Source organism: Falco peregrinus, chromosome 1 (genome assembly GCF_023634155.1).
Source record: "Falco peregrinus isolate bFalPer1 chromosome 1, bFalPer1.pri, whole genome shotgun sequence".
Lineage (NCBI taxonomy): Eukaryota > Metazoa > Chordata > Aves > Falconiformes > Falconidae > Falco > Falco peregrinus.
Window position 1 is genome coordinate 58202443 of NC_073721.1, and position 13005 is coordinate 58215447.

A 13005-nucleotide genomic window follows, 5' to 3' on the forward strand; every position below is an offset into this window, starting at 1 on the left:
ATGCAGCAGAGAGGAAGCAGGCAAGAGCACTCTGGACTGCAGTGGTTATTGAATCACTGTTTCCCAGTGACTCACCCACTGGCTGAGAAGTGCATGGCACCAGCCTGCAGTGTCACAAGGGAGATCCACCTTAACAGCTTTCAGCATTTGGAAAGTAGCTGTTCTTTTGGGTATGGACTGTCTCCTTCCTGCAGTGAGCGTGTAGCCATCCCTCAGCCACAGCTCAGACAAACCTGGGAGTTGTCACGGGCCTTTCCCAGCTCTGTTCTCTGGGCAACTCTCTCTCACAGGCTCCTTAACAGTATACCAAAAATGTTAGCAGAACAGGTGTCCTTTTATTACAGGCTAGAGGAATCTGAATCACCTAGGAAACCCAGCATGAACACCAATGGGAGAAGCCTGAAAGAACCATTTCATTCAAGTGGTGAGTGGATTCTCTTCATGTTTTTAATAAAAAGTTGCCACTTAAGAGGAAATGGCCTCTAAGTGTGACAAAAGTGGAACGAAGCTGAAAGGATAGGAAGTTACTTATGTAGATTATAAAAGATAAAAACGACTGTTTAAAGATGCTCCCTGTTAACATTTCCCACCCACCCCCCACAGACGGTGGGCACGAGAGAGCAGCTGCTTCACTTTCTCAATCTGTGAAAAGAGATTAACGAAGGCGAAAAATCCAGCATAGCAACACCTGTTTTGATGAGATATTGATAATAATATGAGATCTGTTTGTGCAGACCCAAACCCCACCTAACATGGAAGCCAATGTGGACAATGGGGTCTTGCCAATCGCTTCCTGTATTTTCAGTTCTTACCTCTGATTTCAAAGCAAATGTCTCACGGAGCGTCTCTCCAGGTCTGATTCTAGCAACATTAAAAAGAACTGTGAACTGTGTGTCATCTTTGGTGAGTGGATCTTCATCACACACTGCCAACTCTAAAATGTTCTGGTAGTAGAAGAAAATAAATAAGAACTCTTATTGAGCTGCTATTACACAGAAACAAAAAATTGCTTGTAGGCTTTTGCAGCTGCTTGACTAGCACAGTGCTAAGAATAAAGCAATACGTGCTTTCCTTCAGGCATTTGCTAATGTGGAACACTTATTCAACCCACTCTTGGGAAACTTATCATGAAATAGGAGGCAACTACCTATAACACAGAGCTCCCACTATCCTGAGACAGAAGAGATGTCAGTGCTCTGCACTACAGATAGCCTGCCCAAAGAGCATACTTACTCAGTTTCTTCATCCCCAGAGTTCTCTTAACTACCCAGCTTAGGGTAGGATTAAATTTGTTGTCCACACCACAGCAACTCCTCTACCCTTCCCTTAAAACCACCAGTAGAGGGAAAGCTCTTTTCAAATTAGCCATCCAAAATACCCCAGATGAAGCATGCTACAGCAGTACTTATTTCTCCCAGATGACAACAAAAGGAATCTGGACTAGCTCAGATGTAGGCATTGCTATCACTGATGTTGGTAACTGGCTGAGCGGAAAACTACTGCATACGTGTACTGTTTTGTGCTCACCAGACAGTTGCAAATTCTGTTACACAAGCAGTTACTTAAGTTATTTAGCACAGTTGATCAACAAGGTGTCAACTGACGATTCCCAGCTATTCAAAATGGTGAAATTTCTATTTTTTTTACTACCTCAACTTCTCTCTGGATCCTAAAGTAGAAAGTCTCATTCCAGACAGGGTTGTCAGAATTCTTGATGGTTTTGGTCTGAAGCTTTCCATTTGAAGCAGACGGCAGCCACAAGCGCACGTAGCAGTCTGATGCGGTCACTGCAGCAGAAAAAAATTAAAAATTAAAAAACTGATGCCAACGTTATAGATGAAAAGCAAGGCAAGGCCATGATTCTGGGGACTAACAAATATTACTACCTTTTTTAAGAATAAGTGAAGAAACCATTGTTTGCAAGCAACCAAGGAAAACCATCTAATTCCTGGGTAACTACAAGTTGCAAATGCACACACAAAGTACGCTAAGAGCCGTGTTTCCCACACGAAGAGAAAGAGGTATAAAAGTCCCCACTGACCATTCCTCTGGCATATTCCTTACAATTCCGGTCAACAACGTTAAAAAAGTTTAACTGAAACTACAGGTAGTTCCAAAAAGAGCTGTTAGGATGATTACAGGAAAGGAGAACACACATTACAGAGAAGATCAGAGGAGACTGCTGGCTCAGTGCGGCAGCACAAACATGCGGAGGGGACACGATGGCTGTCTAGAAGGGTTAGGTATGAGGAAAGAAGACCTGTTGTAGCTAGAGGCCAGCGCAGGCCCAGGCACACAGGGGCCTGAGTGAGTCAGGACTCTTCATCTCGCTTCCAGCCTACATCTACTCCTTATGGTTAGTGCAGTCAGTGCCTCGAGCGGCCATCCTTTGGGAAAAGCCACGGTGGGAAAGCACATTTACTTTGTGACGCTTGGCAACGGTGTGAAAGCAAATCTCCAAGGTGGTGTCTTTCAGAGCTGGAGTCTGGAGTTGACTGAAGATGTCTACTGCAGCCCGAGATGCCTAAATACTTCAGACTGGTATCAAGCAGTGAATAACATTGCCCCGCAAGGTTTTGGCAGGAAAGTGGAACTGTCCCTTCAATAGAGTAGATAGAAGAGATCATTGAAACTCAGAAACACAGGCCTTGTCACACTACCCTCTCTCGTGACCACCTCTGGACTTTGCCACGTGGCACATGCCACAGGAAGCCCTTCAGCAGGCAGCTAACCAGCCAACAGGAGATTCGCCGGCTCCGGTCTCCCCCCACAGCTGGTCTTGGCCAAGGTTGGCCAAGTCTCCTTCTCCGGGGGCATTCAAACCTGCCCGGATGAGCTCTGTGCAGCCTGCTCCGGGAGAGCCTGCTTTGGCAGGGGTTGGGCTGGGTGGTCTCCGAGGGTCCCTTCCCACCCTGGCTGCTCTGGGATCCTGTTGTGCTCGGCCCTGCATGGAGAGATGCGAATGCTCTTGGCTGCAGCTTGCTGCAAAGTGATGCTTTTTTGGCTGAACATGTCGATTTTCACTGGAAGAATACACAGGCCAGAGGTTTCAAGAGCATGAGAAAAGGCAGCTCAAGGTCTCTGTCCTGACTGAGGAACCCACAGGAGGCCTCTGCAAAAATGGAAGCTGAATGGCTGGTCCCTAGTACATCTTGAGAAGGAGCCACAGGAGACTGTGAGGGGGAGATAATGAGGCAAAGAAAGTTCAATACAGAAGTACCCAGAAAAGTCTGTTTTGCCTGCACATTCAGCACGTGCTTAGGGCTGGATCTGCAGAGGCCCTCCTTACCCAGAAACCATCCATATAATTTAATGTGACTGGTCATCTGAGAACAGCAAATACCCCAGATGATACTGTATTTTAGAAGGCTTGAAATTCTCTAATTTACCTTCAATTATTGTGTATAATTGATACGTTTCAATAAAAGGTCCCTAAATATGTGGCCTGTGTTTCAAAATTCCAGTCCATTGTATGATTTACACCAATTCTGAACATCAAAACCAAACAAGCAGCTTTACAAATTGCAGCCTCCTCACAAGGTCTACCTTCCCTTGTTGTTGGCCCAGAAAATTCACCTGGGAGTCTTGGGTTTCACCAGTTCCCTGGAATGCCACTAGATATGTCCTTCAATCTAATGATACCTCAGGCATTTGATCTAATTATAGCCCTGGCATTAGTACTTCTATGGCTGCGCTTTATGTACATTGCTTGTATACCTTCACAACTTAGGAACGTTGCTTACTGTAAACTCTGACTAAAAACACAATCAAACCACAACTCACACAGGTCTCTTGACTTGATGTTCTTAGCTTGTATGATTCTTACAGAAAGCATGTGGATGGGGCAAAACTTCATCTGCAGAGAAAACAAACGCGATTAATTTTATCAGCTCAAAATACAAAAACAATATGCATTCTCAACAGTACAGGGGACAGCCTGTCCTTCTGTTTGTAGCGAGGGGATCACCCTCCAGTGGAAGTGCACCATGCTGAGACAATAACACGACTGCATGCTGGGCTGTTCACTAAGTAGCTTGAGTAACAGAACACGGAGAAAGAAAACTCGGGCTCAGACAATGGTGTGGAAAGCTTTCATAGTCACCCCAGAGGGGCCTGTTTTCATACAACGTGATCCATGCACAGCTGTGGTCCGGTACCACATGTAGGTCAAAACCAGGTCTTTGAAAGGCAACACTAGGAACCTGCAGCTGCCTGCCTGGCTCCTGGCACAGTACTGACACTTGGCCAGAACATGGTAGTTACTGATGCGAGCTAGAAACTTCTGGCTGTATATCCCAACTAGGACTATGGTTTTGTGATGCTTGTAAGTAGGTCTAGCTCATCTAGAGAAATGCACTACAGACTTTGCATGAAGGGACCCAGCAGAGACCCTTCAGATGAAGAAAGTAGTGCCCTGCTTTGGGGCATAATGTCACAGAATCCCACATCATTAGGTATCTTGAAAATAAACCGAAGGCAATGGAGTCACTTCCCTTACAGACGTGAAATTTATTTCTATCATAGGCAAGCTATTGTCATAATGCTTATTTCAAGCTACTTATTCCTAGCTCTAACAAAGAATCAAGCTTCCAGCCTAAGCTGGTCAGAACATAATTGGCCATTTTCAAAAGATGCTCTGATAAGCCCAATGAACACACATATACAGACACGTGACAACCTTAACACTAAAAGTGGGAAAATATTTCCTTCTTTTTTCAAACTGGAAGATTGAAATTTCTTTTCTATTTTGTCTTGAGTGTTTTCTCTATTTTTCTGCATACTAGCACAGCTTGTCAGCAATAATAACATACAGTCCTGCTACCACTAATAAAACAGGGCCACATCATGTTGTGTTTCATTAGCGTAAAAGGCAGCTTAAACTACACATTAACTGAAACACCCTATCTCTTTGTCTAAATGAGAGTATCTCATTACACTAACTAAACAATTTGAGAATTTTATTTTGAAAGTTAGCACTCTAATTTTCCTGATACTGAAATTATTAACTTTGGAGACAAAGTGCTGGGGAAGGAGAAACTTCTTTATAGAAGGAGTCACTCACTACAATTAATCTGAAATTCTTTTAAAATGGGTTGGAGACTATTAAGCATGTTTATTAGTTTCATCCAGTTTCACTCAGTTCTATTTAGAGGTAAAATTTAAACCAAACGGATACCATTTGAACTGTGTATTTGGGGTTGGTGGCAAGGTGTTGGTAGCGGGGGGCTGCAGGGGTGGTTTCTGTGTGGAGCTGCCCAAGGCCCAGTGCAGCAGCGGTGGGGGCAGCCTTGGGGGTCATGGGTTTAAGATACATTTGTTCTTGTGTGACAAGAACCATTTCTACTATGTTATCCTCCAATTTGAAACTTACATATTTAGAACATTCTGGGTTTAATGCATTCTGGACATTACAAGTTCCAGCTGGGACGCTTCCATATGATTCCAGTTGTGCACTGAAAGAATTTGACTAACTTTGCTGTGTAAATAGTTATTTAACATTAGAGGTGCCCACTGGAACACTCAGTCGGCATTCCTAGTGGGTTTCATTAACATGAAATATTGAATTATGTAGACAATTACAGAGCTGTTTTGAATTAACACATTAATTCTGTGTTCTTTTGTAATCAACCTGCCCCTTGCTCAACAGAAGCCCAAACCATTCCCAGAGCCCGTCTTCAGTGGAGAAAGATATTGGTATACAATTTGCTTTGAAGCTTTTTTGATGAAAATTTCTTAATTGCTTATAAAAATGGTGCACCTGCAGTTCACCATCAGAGCACTCTCAGTTGTGATAGGGGTCATGTTTTCCTCCTCTCTCACAGACAGAGAGCCTCACTACTCCTCCCTTCCCCCTTCAACAGCAATCACTTCCCTTAAACATGTCAACACCTGCACACCAATGGAAACGTCAAAGATGACTGTTCATTACTTCTGACTTGGTGCAGCTTAGTCCTTGTGTTGTTGCAAAGTAAAAGATAAACAGGTTCAGATGGGTAAACGTGGCCATAACAAACCCTATGGGCTGTGCAAATCCCCAGCAGAAGCCAGAAGCCATCCTACTCCCAAGACATCAGCTACTCCAGCCTGCAATAACCATTCAGAATAGAACTAATTCTTTTTTCATCAGAAAAAGGCAGGGCTAATTTTCTAGAGTCTGATTTGAGTGGTCTAAAATAACATCCTTGCCCCAAAGCGCTGGCACTCCAGAATACCCTTCTAGAAAAAATAATGATGGTTAGAGACCATTTGCTGTTTTCACAACATGAAAAGCAACATGTAATTCCATGATTAACACAAATTGGTAAGTACAGACACTAAATCCCGACAGCTCTTGACAGTCCTGCAGCTGTACTGGTCTTGGTCTTTTTAGTTCACTTCCTTGGGAGAAACGTTGTTCCCTGCATAGGCACACAGAGTAACAAAACCCCTCAGTAAATATCCAGGACGAAAGGCGGCTTTCCCAGAAAAGCATCATTCTATTTTTGCTGGAAAATTAGTAGTGCCATGCTGAGGCCAATTACAGAGTGCAGACAATCTACGTGTCTACATTTGCATCCTAGACAATAACACTCCAGACCAATAAATAGTAGCATGTCCAGAGACCCAAAGAGTAGGCTAGAAAGCAAGGGGTGGGGGGGAACCAAAAAAAACCCCAACAGACCCCAAAACACAAAAACAGAACCAAGTTTCTTTTCCCTCGATAGCTTTTAGTACTAAATTACATTTCTGTACTCTCAAAGAGAGTTTTGAGGGGGAATCATTTCAGATTTAATATGCAGAAAAGTCGATAAAGAGGAGATAAAACTAGCATAGCAGAATTGCCACAGCTGTGTCAAACCTTAAACTGCAAATCCACATGTGTTGCCAACATCTCATTGATTGTAATAACACACATTTGCTGGCCAGCTGTCTGACTTCCAGGGAATAGTCATATGCCGGTCAGCTTCAGTAAGGCACATAATTCTCCTGTTTACAGGCAGTTAGTCACTTCAAGGTTTCATCTCAAAAAGGCAACTCAGAGTATAAAATCTTCTCAAAGCTCATAAATAATGAGGAGCCTACCAAAGACGGACTTTGGGTGGCAGCAAAATAAGGAAAACCTACCAATAGCTCATATGTTTGATTTCACTCCTTATTGCCCTCCATGCTGCTCCAAGAACAAAACCTTATGGCCACCTTCACTAGAAGGTTAGTCTTCTATGGGGATAGCTTCTGCAGAGCCTGGCAATCTGGGAACCTTCTCCTATCACCAGCTCTTTTTTTCTAATCTTCAGCCCCACTCCCCAAAAGAGTCCTCAATTTGTGCATGTTGGAAGGCCGATTGGAACATCTGCATTTCACTCCCCCTGCACCAAACCTAAGCAGTTCTCTGAGTGAAGTTATCATCATGGGATAACACCAAGTTTATGAAGTTTTACTTGGGGAGTTTGCTCTGTCTTTTGACTCTCTGTAAATAGCTGTAGGAATTACCACTCAGCTTTACCAATATCTTTCAGACATGAATTATTACTCCTTTCACAGATCACTTTCTTTCTCCAGTGGTGCACTAGAAGCTATATTATGTACAAGATCTTTCAGCAAATGTAATCATTTGGTGTATTCTTACCATTTATTTTATCTTAGATCCTGAGGATTTGGTTCAACTACAGCTTAGCAATCTATCAAATTAAGGCTAAGGCTATAAGCTTCTAAATTATAAAAAAAGCTTCATGACCTTCCTGGTTCCAGAGCACTCTCTTCCACACAGATACTTTAACGTCTCATACAGGCCGAGTTCATCAGCCCCTCTATCAGTGAGAACACTGCCGTGAATACTGCTAGCAATTTGTCCTTCCAACCAGCTACCTATTTTCATTAAAATTAGCGGAATGCAAAGTCCTGGTGGGAAAAGCAACTGACTGTAGAAATATGCAAAACCAGGAGAGGAGATAGAAGGAGTGAGCATGACCATGAAAGCCTCATTTTCCCTGGGAATCACAGTTATCCAAAATCTTATCATTGGAAGTTGAACAGTTAGTGAGGAAATCTCATTTGCCTTACCAGTATTTATTGTAATTTCATATTATGGATGGGTTGTTTCAAGAGCCATTGCGGATTTGGGGTGCACCCCCACTCCTATTCTCTTGGTCACCTCCTTACATGTATGAATGGCTCCCTCAGGGCTTTATATTGACAGAATTTCTGAGTATTTTACCACGTAAAAATTATTCTGTAGTTCACAAAATAAAACTGCTAAAGAGTGATCATTCTTGTGCGAGCAGAAGAAAAGATCATGTCCTGAATATCAAAAGCATTCCTAGGAAGTTGTAAATTAATATTGTCCATCACTCCTGTGCCAACTTGGTAGCTTTTTTTAAACAGCAAAAAATTAACTGGGAGACTTTTAGTAGGTCTTCCTAGATAGTTCAAAGTATCCACGCTTTTCTAAACAGCTTGCTTTTTCCAAAATAAAGAAAACAAACGCAAACCCACTCTGTTCTGATTTCCATATCAATTTACCAATTTACACATACTGAAAAATGCATTTTCCTGACAGAATGGCAGAGCTATCTGCCAATACCAGTATCAAATGAATCTCCTTCCTTGGGGAGAGGAGCTTTCTGACCTGGAACTATGCTTGTACTTGAACCTCTTGGCAGTGTTGCCTGTTAACCAGGAGCATGTCTCCATGCATGGAATAGCAGCTGCAGCATTAGGATGAAATGCAAGAGCTTTTGCTGTAACTGAGACTTTCTGGATAAAATTACATCTCATCTATCTACTCGTTTATCAGATCCAGAATTACCTTAGTAGATAGAAAATTGATATTTAAAATTGATGGATAATATTTATAACTAAATAGATGGCTCTGGATCTAACAGATAGATAGACCAGAAACAAATTTTATCCAGAAAGTACATTACATTAATAATTTATATTCTTTGCCCTGAGCATCCAATGTTTGAATATTTTTATTTATCATTTGAGCTACCTGTTCAAGCTACTGATACTTTCCTGAATCTAACTTCACCTGCAAATATTACCACAGCACAAGTATAGTAAGTATTCCTTATTCTTAGTGATTCTCTATAGGCCCTAGCATGTAATACTGTGTCTCACTATATTTAAAATGCATGAATGCCCACATTTATTTGCTGCAAAATCCAACGTAGGGTTTGATACATAAAGAACAATCAAGTTGTAAATAATTCACATCTTGCATTTTGGACACTATGTCCGTTATTTTTGAAGATATACATGAGAAAATAATCGTCAGCTAATCTGTTGATTTATACAAAAAGCTGTCAGTTAAAAATCTGTGAATGGAACTTACTATTAGAAAAGTTGAGCCCAGACACAAAAAACTTCTACTAGAAACGCACATACTGGAAGCATTACATAAGATAGCTAAACCAGCCAAACAGATCATTGGAACTCTCCCCTGCAGCTAAAGCAATATAAACTGTGCTTTGATGCTAGCAAAAGCTGTTGGTTTTTTTTTTTTGGCAGGGGAAAGCAACAAACCTGTGCTGCCCTGAGCAAAGCGTGCCGTGGGGCGAGCATGTTTGCTTGATGCTGAGGTACCTGCCATGGCCGCCCCTCGTCTGCCGCAGCGCTCGGCCGGCGGCATGCCTCCCGGAGCAGGGGAGCGCTGCATTCTTGCCCAAGCTCGCGTACCTGGCAGCGGAAAGTGTGCAAGGCTGGGGATGACGTGCCACATGGCCCGCAGCACTCACCTCTGCGCCGCAGCCGGGGGGGGGCTGGGAGCACTGGACCTGGCGTGGGGGGCCATGGCAGGGCCACCACGCGCTTACCTGGGCTGGTGGGCTCCCCATGGCGGGCCAGATGGCGACAGCACACAGAACCCAGTTTGGGTGGCAGACCCGTCAGCTGACAAACACGCTCACAGCTTGTTGTTGCTGCTGAAATAACCTGAAGGACACATATAATTTATAGAGGTGCTGAGCTCCACCCTCTGCCTCCTCTGCGTGGAGGAGCGCCTACCTACATCTGAGAGGGAGAGCTGCGGCGGCAGAGGTGAGGGAAAGCTGCCGGTAACACACCTTCACATGCTTCCTCATTGTTCGTTACTGGCCAGACATTGTCCAGCCAGGTTCTCGGGTGGACTCAGAAAGTCCCTTCATTCCCCATCTCTTCCATCTAGCTAGAATTTTCAGTATCTTAAGGTCTTCTACAAAATACTCCAGAAACAAACAAAGGGAGGGGATAAACAATTCTCATCAATTAAAATTTCTGGTGGAAGACCAAATGCTCTTTTCAACTCTTGTTTTAAAACATTATTGGGAATCTTTCTGCCAGCTAGTAAATCAAGCCTCCTTACTTTGAAGTACCTACTGGACAATTACCTGCCCAATGCAGAGGTGTGGGTGAAATGGAGATAAATATTGGTAGGGAGAGAGAAAGCCACACACCTTCTGGGCTTTCCCCCTCTACACACTTCTCATAAGAAGATGACCACGTGATTCCCATCCTATGCGCCCATCAGCGTGACGGTGGTGGGTCCCAAGGCATCCTCTGGAGAGGGCACAGGTATGGCTCCCTCCACCTCTCTGTGCCTACTCTGAGGTGCCAACAGACAACCCACAGGGTGCCTGTCAGGACATCGCTCTAGGCAATCTGTTCTAACTGTACCTTCATACACACTTACCGTTTCCCATTGGATGTCATGCAGACCCAGGCTTGGAAAAGCCCTGGAGGCCACCATCAGTTTGCAGTAAGAAATATCCTCACTGGGAGACAGTAATAATCAGATAGGACCAAGCCTCACCAAACAAGCAGTAGATGCTTCACACTGATGGAAAGGGAGAGCTTCAAGAGTTGTTTTTCTTTCATTTAATAGTAGTTAGGAGTCTGGCTTTTGGCGAAAAAAGAAAAAGAATGAGATGTAACCACAATAACTGTTTAGGAAAAAAGGTTTACCCGAGAACTTTGGCGTTATACTTTTCCTGAAAGATGCACACTGTAGATCGCCTTTAAAAAGCGTTTTAAAGCTTTTTAAAGCATTCTGCACAAAAAACTGTTACCAGTTGAAAGTCAGTTCTAGTCAGATGTTCCTGGGCTTATGCAAGTGACAACCAACTGCTCAAACTGACATTTCACAAAGACTCTGTTGTGGCTGGCAATGCAGCCACCATGCTCGTGGTGAGGGTTGGAGGCAGGCTCACCCAGCAGGGTGACAACTTGAGGGCTTGGTTAGGTTGTCATCTTTGAAATACTAAAAAGAAAGATCTCTCAAACAAAGGTCTGCTGTGTATGCGCAGCAAACCAAAGGGCAGCAACAGAACTCCCAGAAAAATAAGGCAAACTCATCAGAAAGCTCTGAACCCCAGATTGCTATTAACCATGCAGAACTTGTGCTCCTGCAGTGACATTGTTTTGACTGCCTCACTTGAGCATTTCTGCAGAGGCAGTCAAGACTGCAGTGCAAGCATTCCTCTCCATGCTTCCTTGGTCGGAGGAGTCCACAACATCCCAGTTCCAGAGATAAGGAAAGAAGTGGCAGAGAAAGCCAGGGGGAAAGCTCTTTATTCAGAGTTGAATTTGGGTTTTCCTCCTTTATATTGCTGTTGCAGCTTTGATCACAGGTTCTGTTGCTGCAGTGAACTGAGAGATCAAAGTAGTAGGCTGACAAATCCACCTCCTAAAGAGAAGGCAAATAGAAAGAAAGCCAGAGAAAAATAAACTCCACTCAAAAAGAGGTATATCTGCCTGGAAACGGGGCAACACATTAAATACAGAACAGCTGCATCAGGGAGACCCAGTTCTTAATGGAACAGGAAAGAAGGAAAAAAGCTCCCAGAATGTCTTCAAATCAAGGTGCAAAAGTTATTCTGGAGAGCTATGGAACAAATTTTTCCAATAGCCCCTCCAAGAAGTTCATGTTTCCAACAAATCAGCGCAGCCAAAATACATAAAACATTTTGTGCTGCTTGTCAACAAACAGCACATGCTGACACGTACCACATCTATTTCCTCGTGGACGTGAGGGAGGTGGGCTATGTGATATCAGGCCTTACTACAGACACAAAACACGTACAGCATGGGGACAGCAAGACAAAGGAAGTCAACTCATAAGGAAGGACGGACAAGCTAAAGGGTTAAATCTAAAGCAAAGAGGGCACAGTACAATGCATTAGGGAGTATTTTCAAGAAGGTACAGAAAGTCCTCCACCCCACTCCCCTTTTTAGAAGGGGGACATAGTCATGCCAGGCTCTTACCAGTGGAGTTAAATTCAGAAAAATGCAATAATGTACCTGCAGCTTCAGTTTGTAAAAGGCTGTTCAGGAGACAAAGAGGGATTCTAGAAAGATTTTGTGGGTTAATTAAGTTAGTTTGCTCCACTTTTATGACTGAGTCTTATTTCTTTTTTGAATTAACATAAAGAAAGTACTTGGAGATAAGCTATGCGGGGAGAAAATTGATTAAAAGACATATCAAATTACACTACCTGTTGGCACTTGGATAATGCACATGTGAAACAGGATCAGAATGGAAGGAATGTAAGCCCATGCTGCTACCAGTGCACAAGAAACAAGTTAATTAATACAGTGTTCAGCTTCATGCAACATACTCGGTGGGCTGCTCGCTAACAGCCCCTTGCAAGAAGATACTCAGAGTCACAGCTGAGCTGCCAGATCATAGAATCATATCACAGAATCATTTCAGTGGCAAAAGACCTTTAAGATCATCAAGTCCAAGATACCAAGCAGGAGAATGCTAGTAGCTCTAAGTGGCTGCGATTTGGATGATCCTGCTGCTGGCATAAACTTAAAAGCTAGCTAGGACAGAATTTATAAAAAGTACTGAAGACTCATTTAGTGGATGGAGTTCATTATTTACCCCTGCAACAGCACAGCAAAATTTCATACACACATCTCAACTCTGATGTACAAAAACCTGACCTCAGTGAAGCACTTCAAATCTTCATCGGCCTTCCTTGCTTGATCCTAATGGCTTCATGTGCAAAGACAGCAATTACTGAAACACTCTACATATAAGTCTCC

At 43.2% G+C, this 13005-nt stretch overlaps 1 protein-coding gene across 13 annotated transcripts in view; it reads right to left on the reverse strand.

The window, feature by feature from the left end:
* The window catches only part of LOC101922643 (cytosolic phospholipase A2 beta), a 52350-nt gene that overhangs the window by 22059 nt on the left and 17286 nt on the right, over positions 1 to 13005 (reverse strand). For 10 of the 13 annotated variants that reach the window (XR_008745683.1, XM_055795178.1, XM_055795201.1 and 7 more), the window contains 4 exons: positions 3784 to 3856; positions 2423 to 2599; positions 1651 to 1787; positions 813 to 944 (listed from right to left, as the gene is read on the reverse strand). Coding sequence is in view for 12 of the 13 variants with exons in the window: in XM_055795178.1 (XP_055651153.1) it covers positions 813 to 944; positions 1651 to 1787; positions 2423 to 2599; positions 3784 to 3856 (519 nt within the window). In the remaining variant the exon portion in view is untranslated. Of the gene's footprint in view, positions 1 to 812; positions 945 to 1650; positions 1788 to 2422; positions 2600 to 3783; positions 3857 to 9794; positions 9913 to 10043; positions 10435 to 13005 lie in introns of those variants that run through there. The other 3 variants (XM_027778494.2, XM_055795240.1, XM_055795232.1) reach the window with 3 other exon arrangements.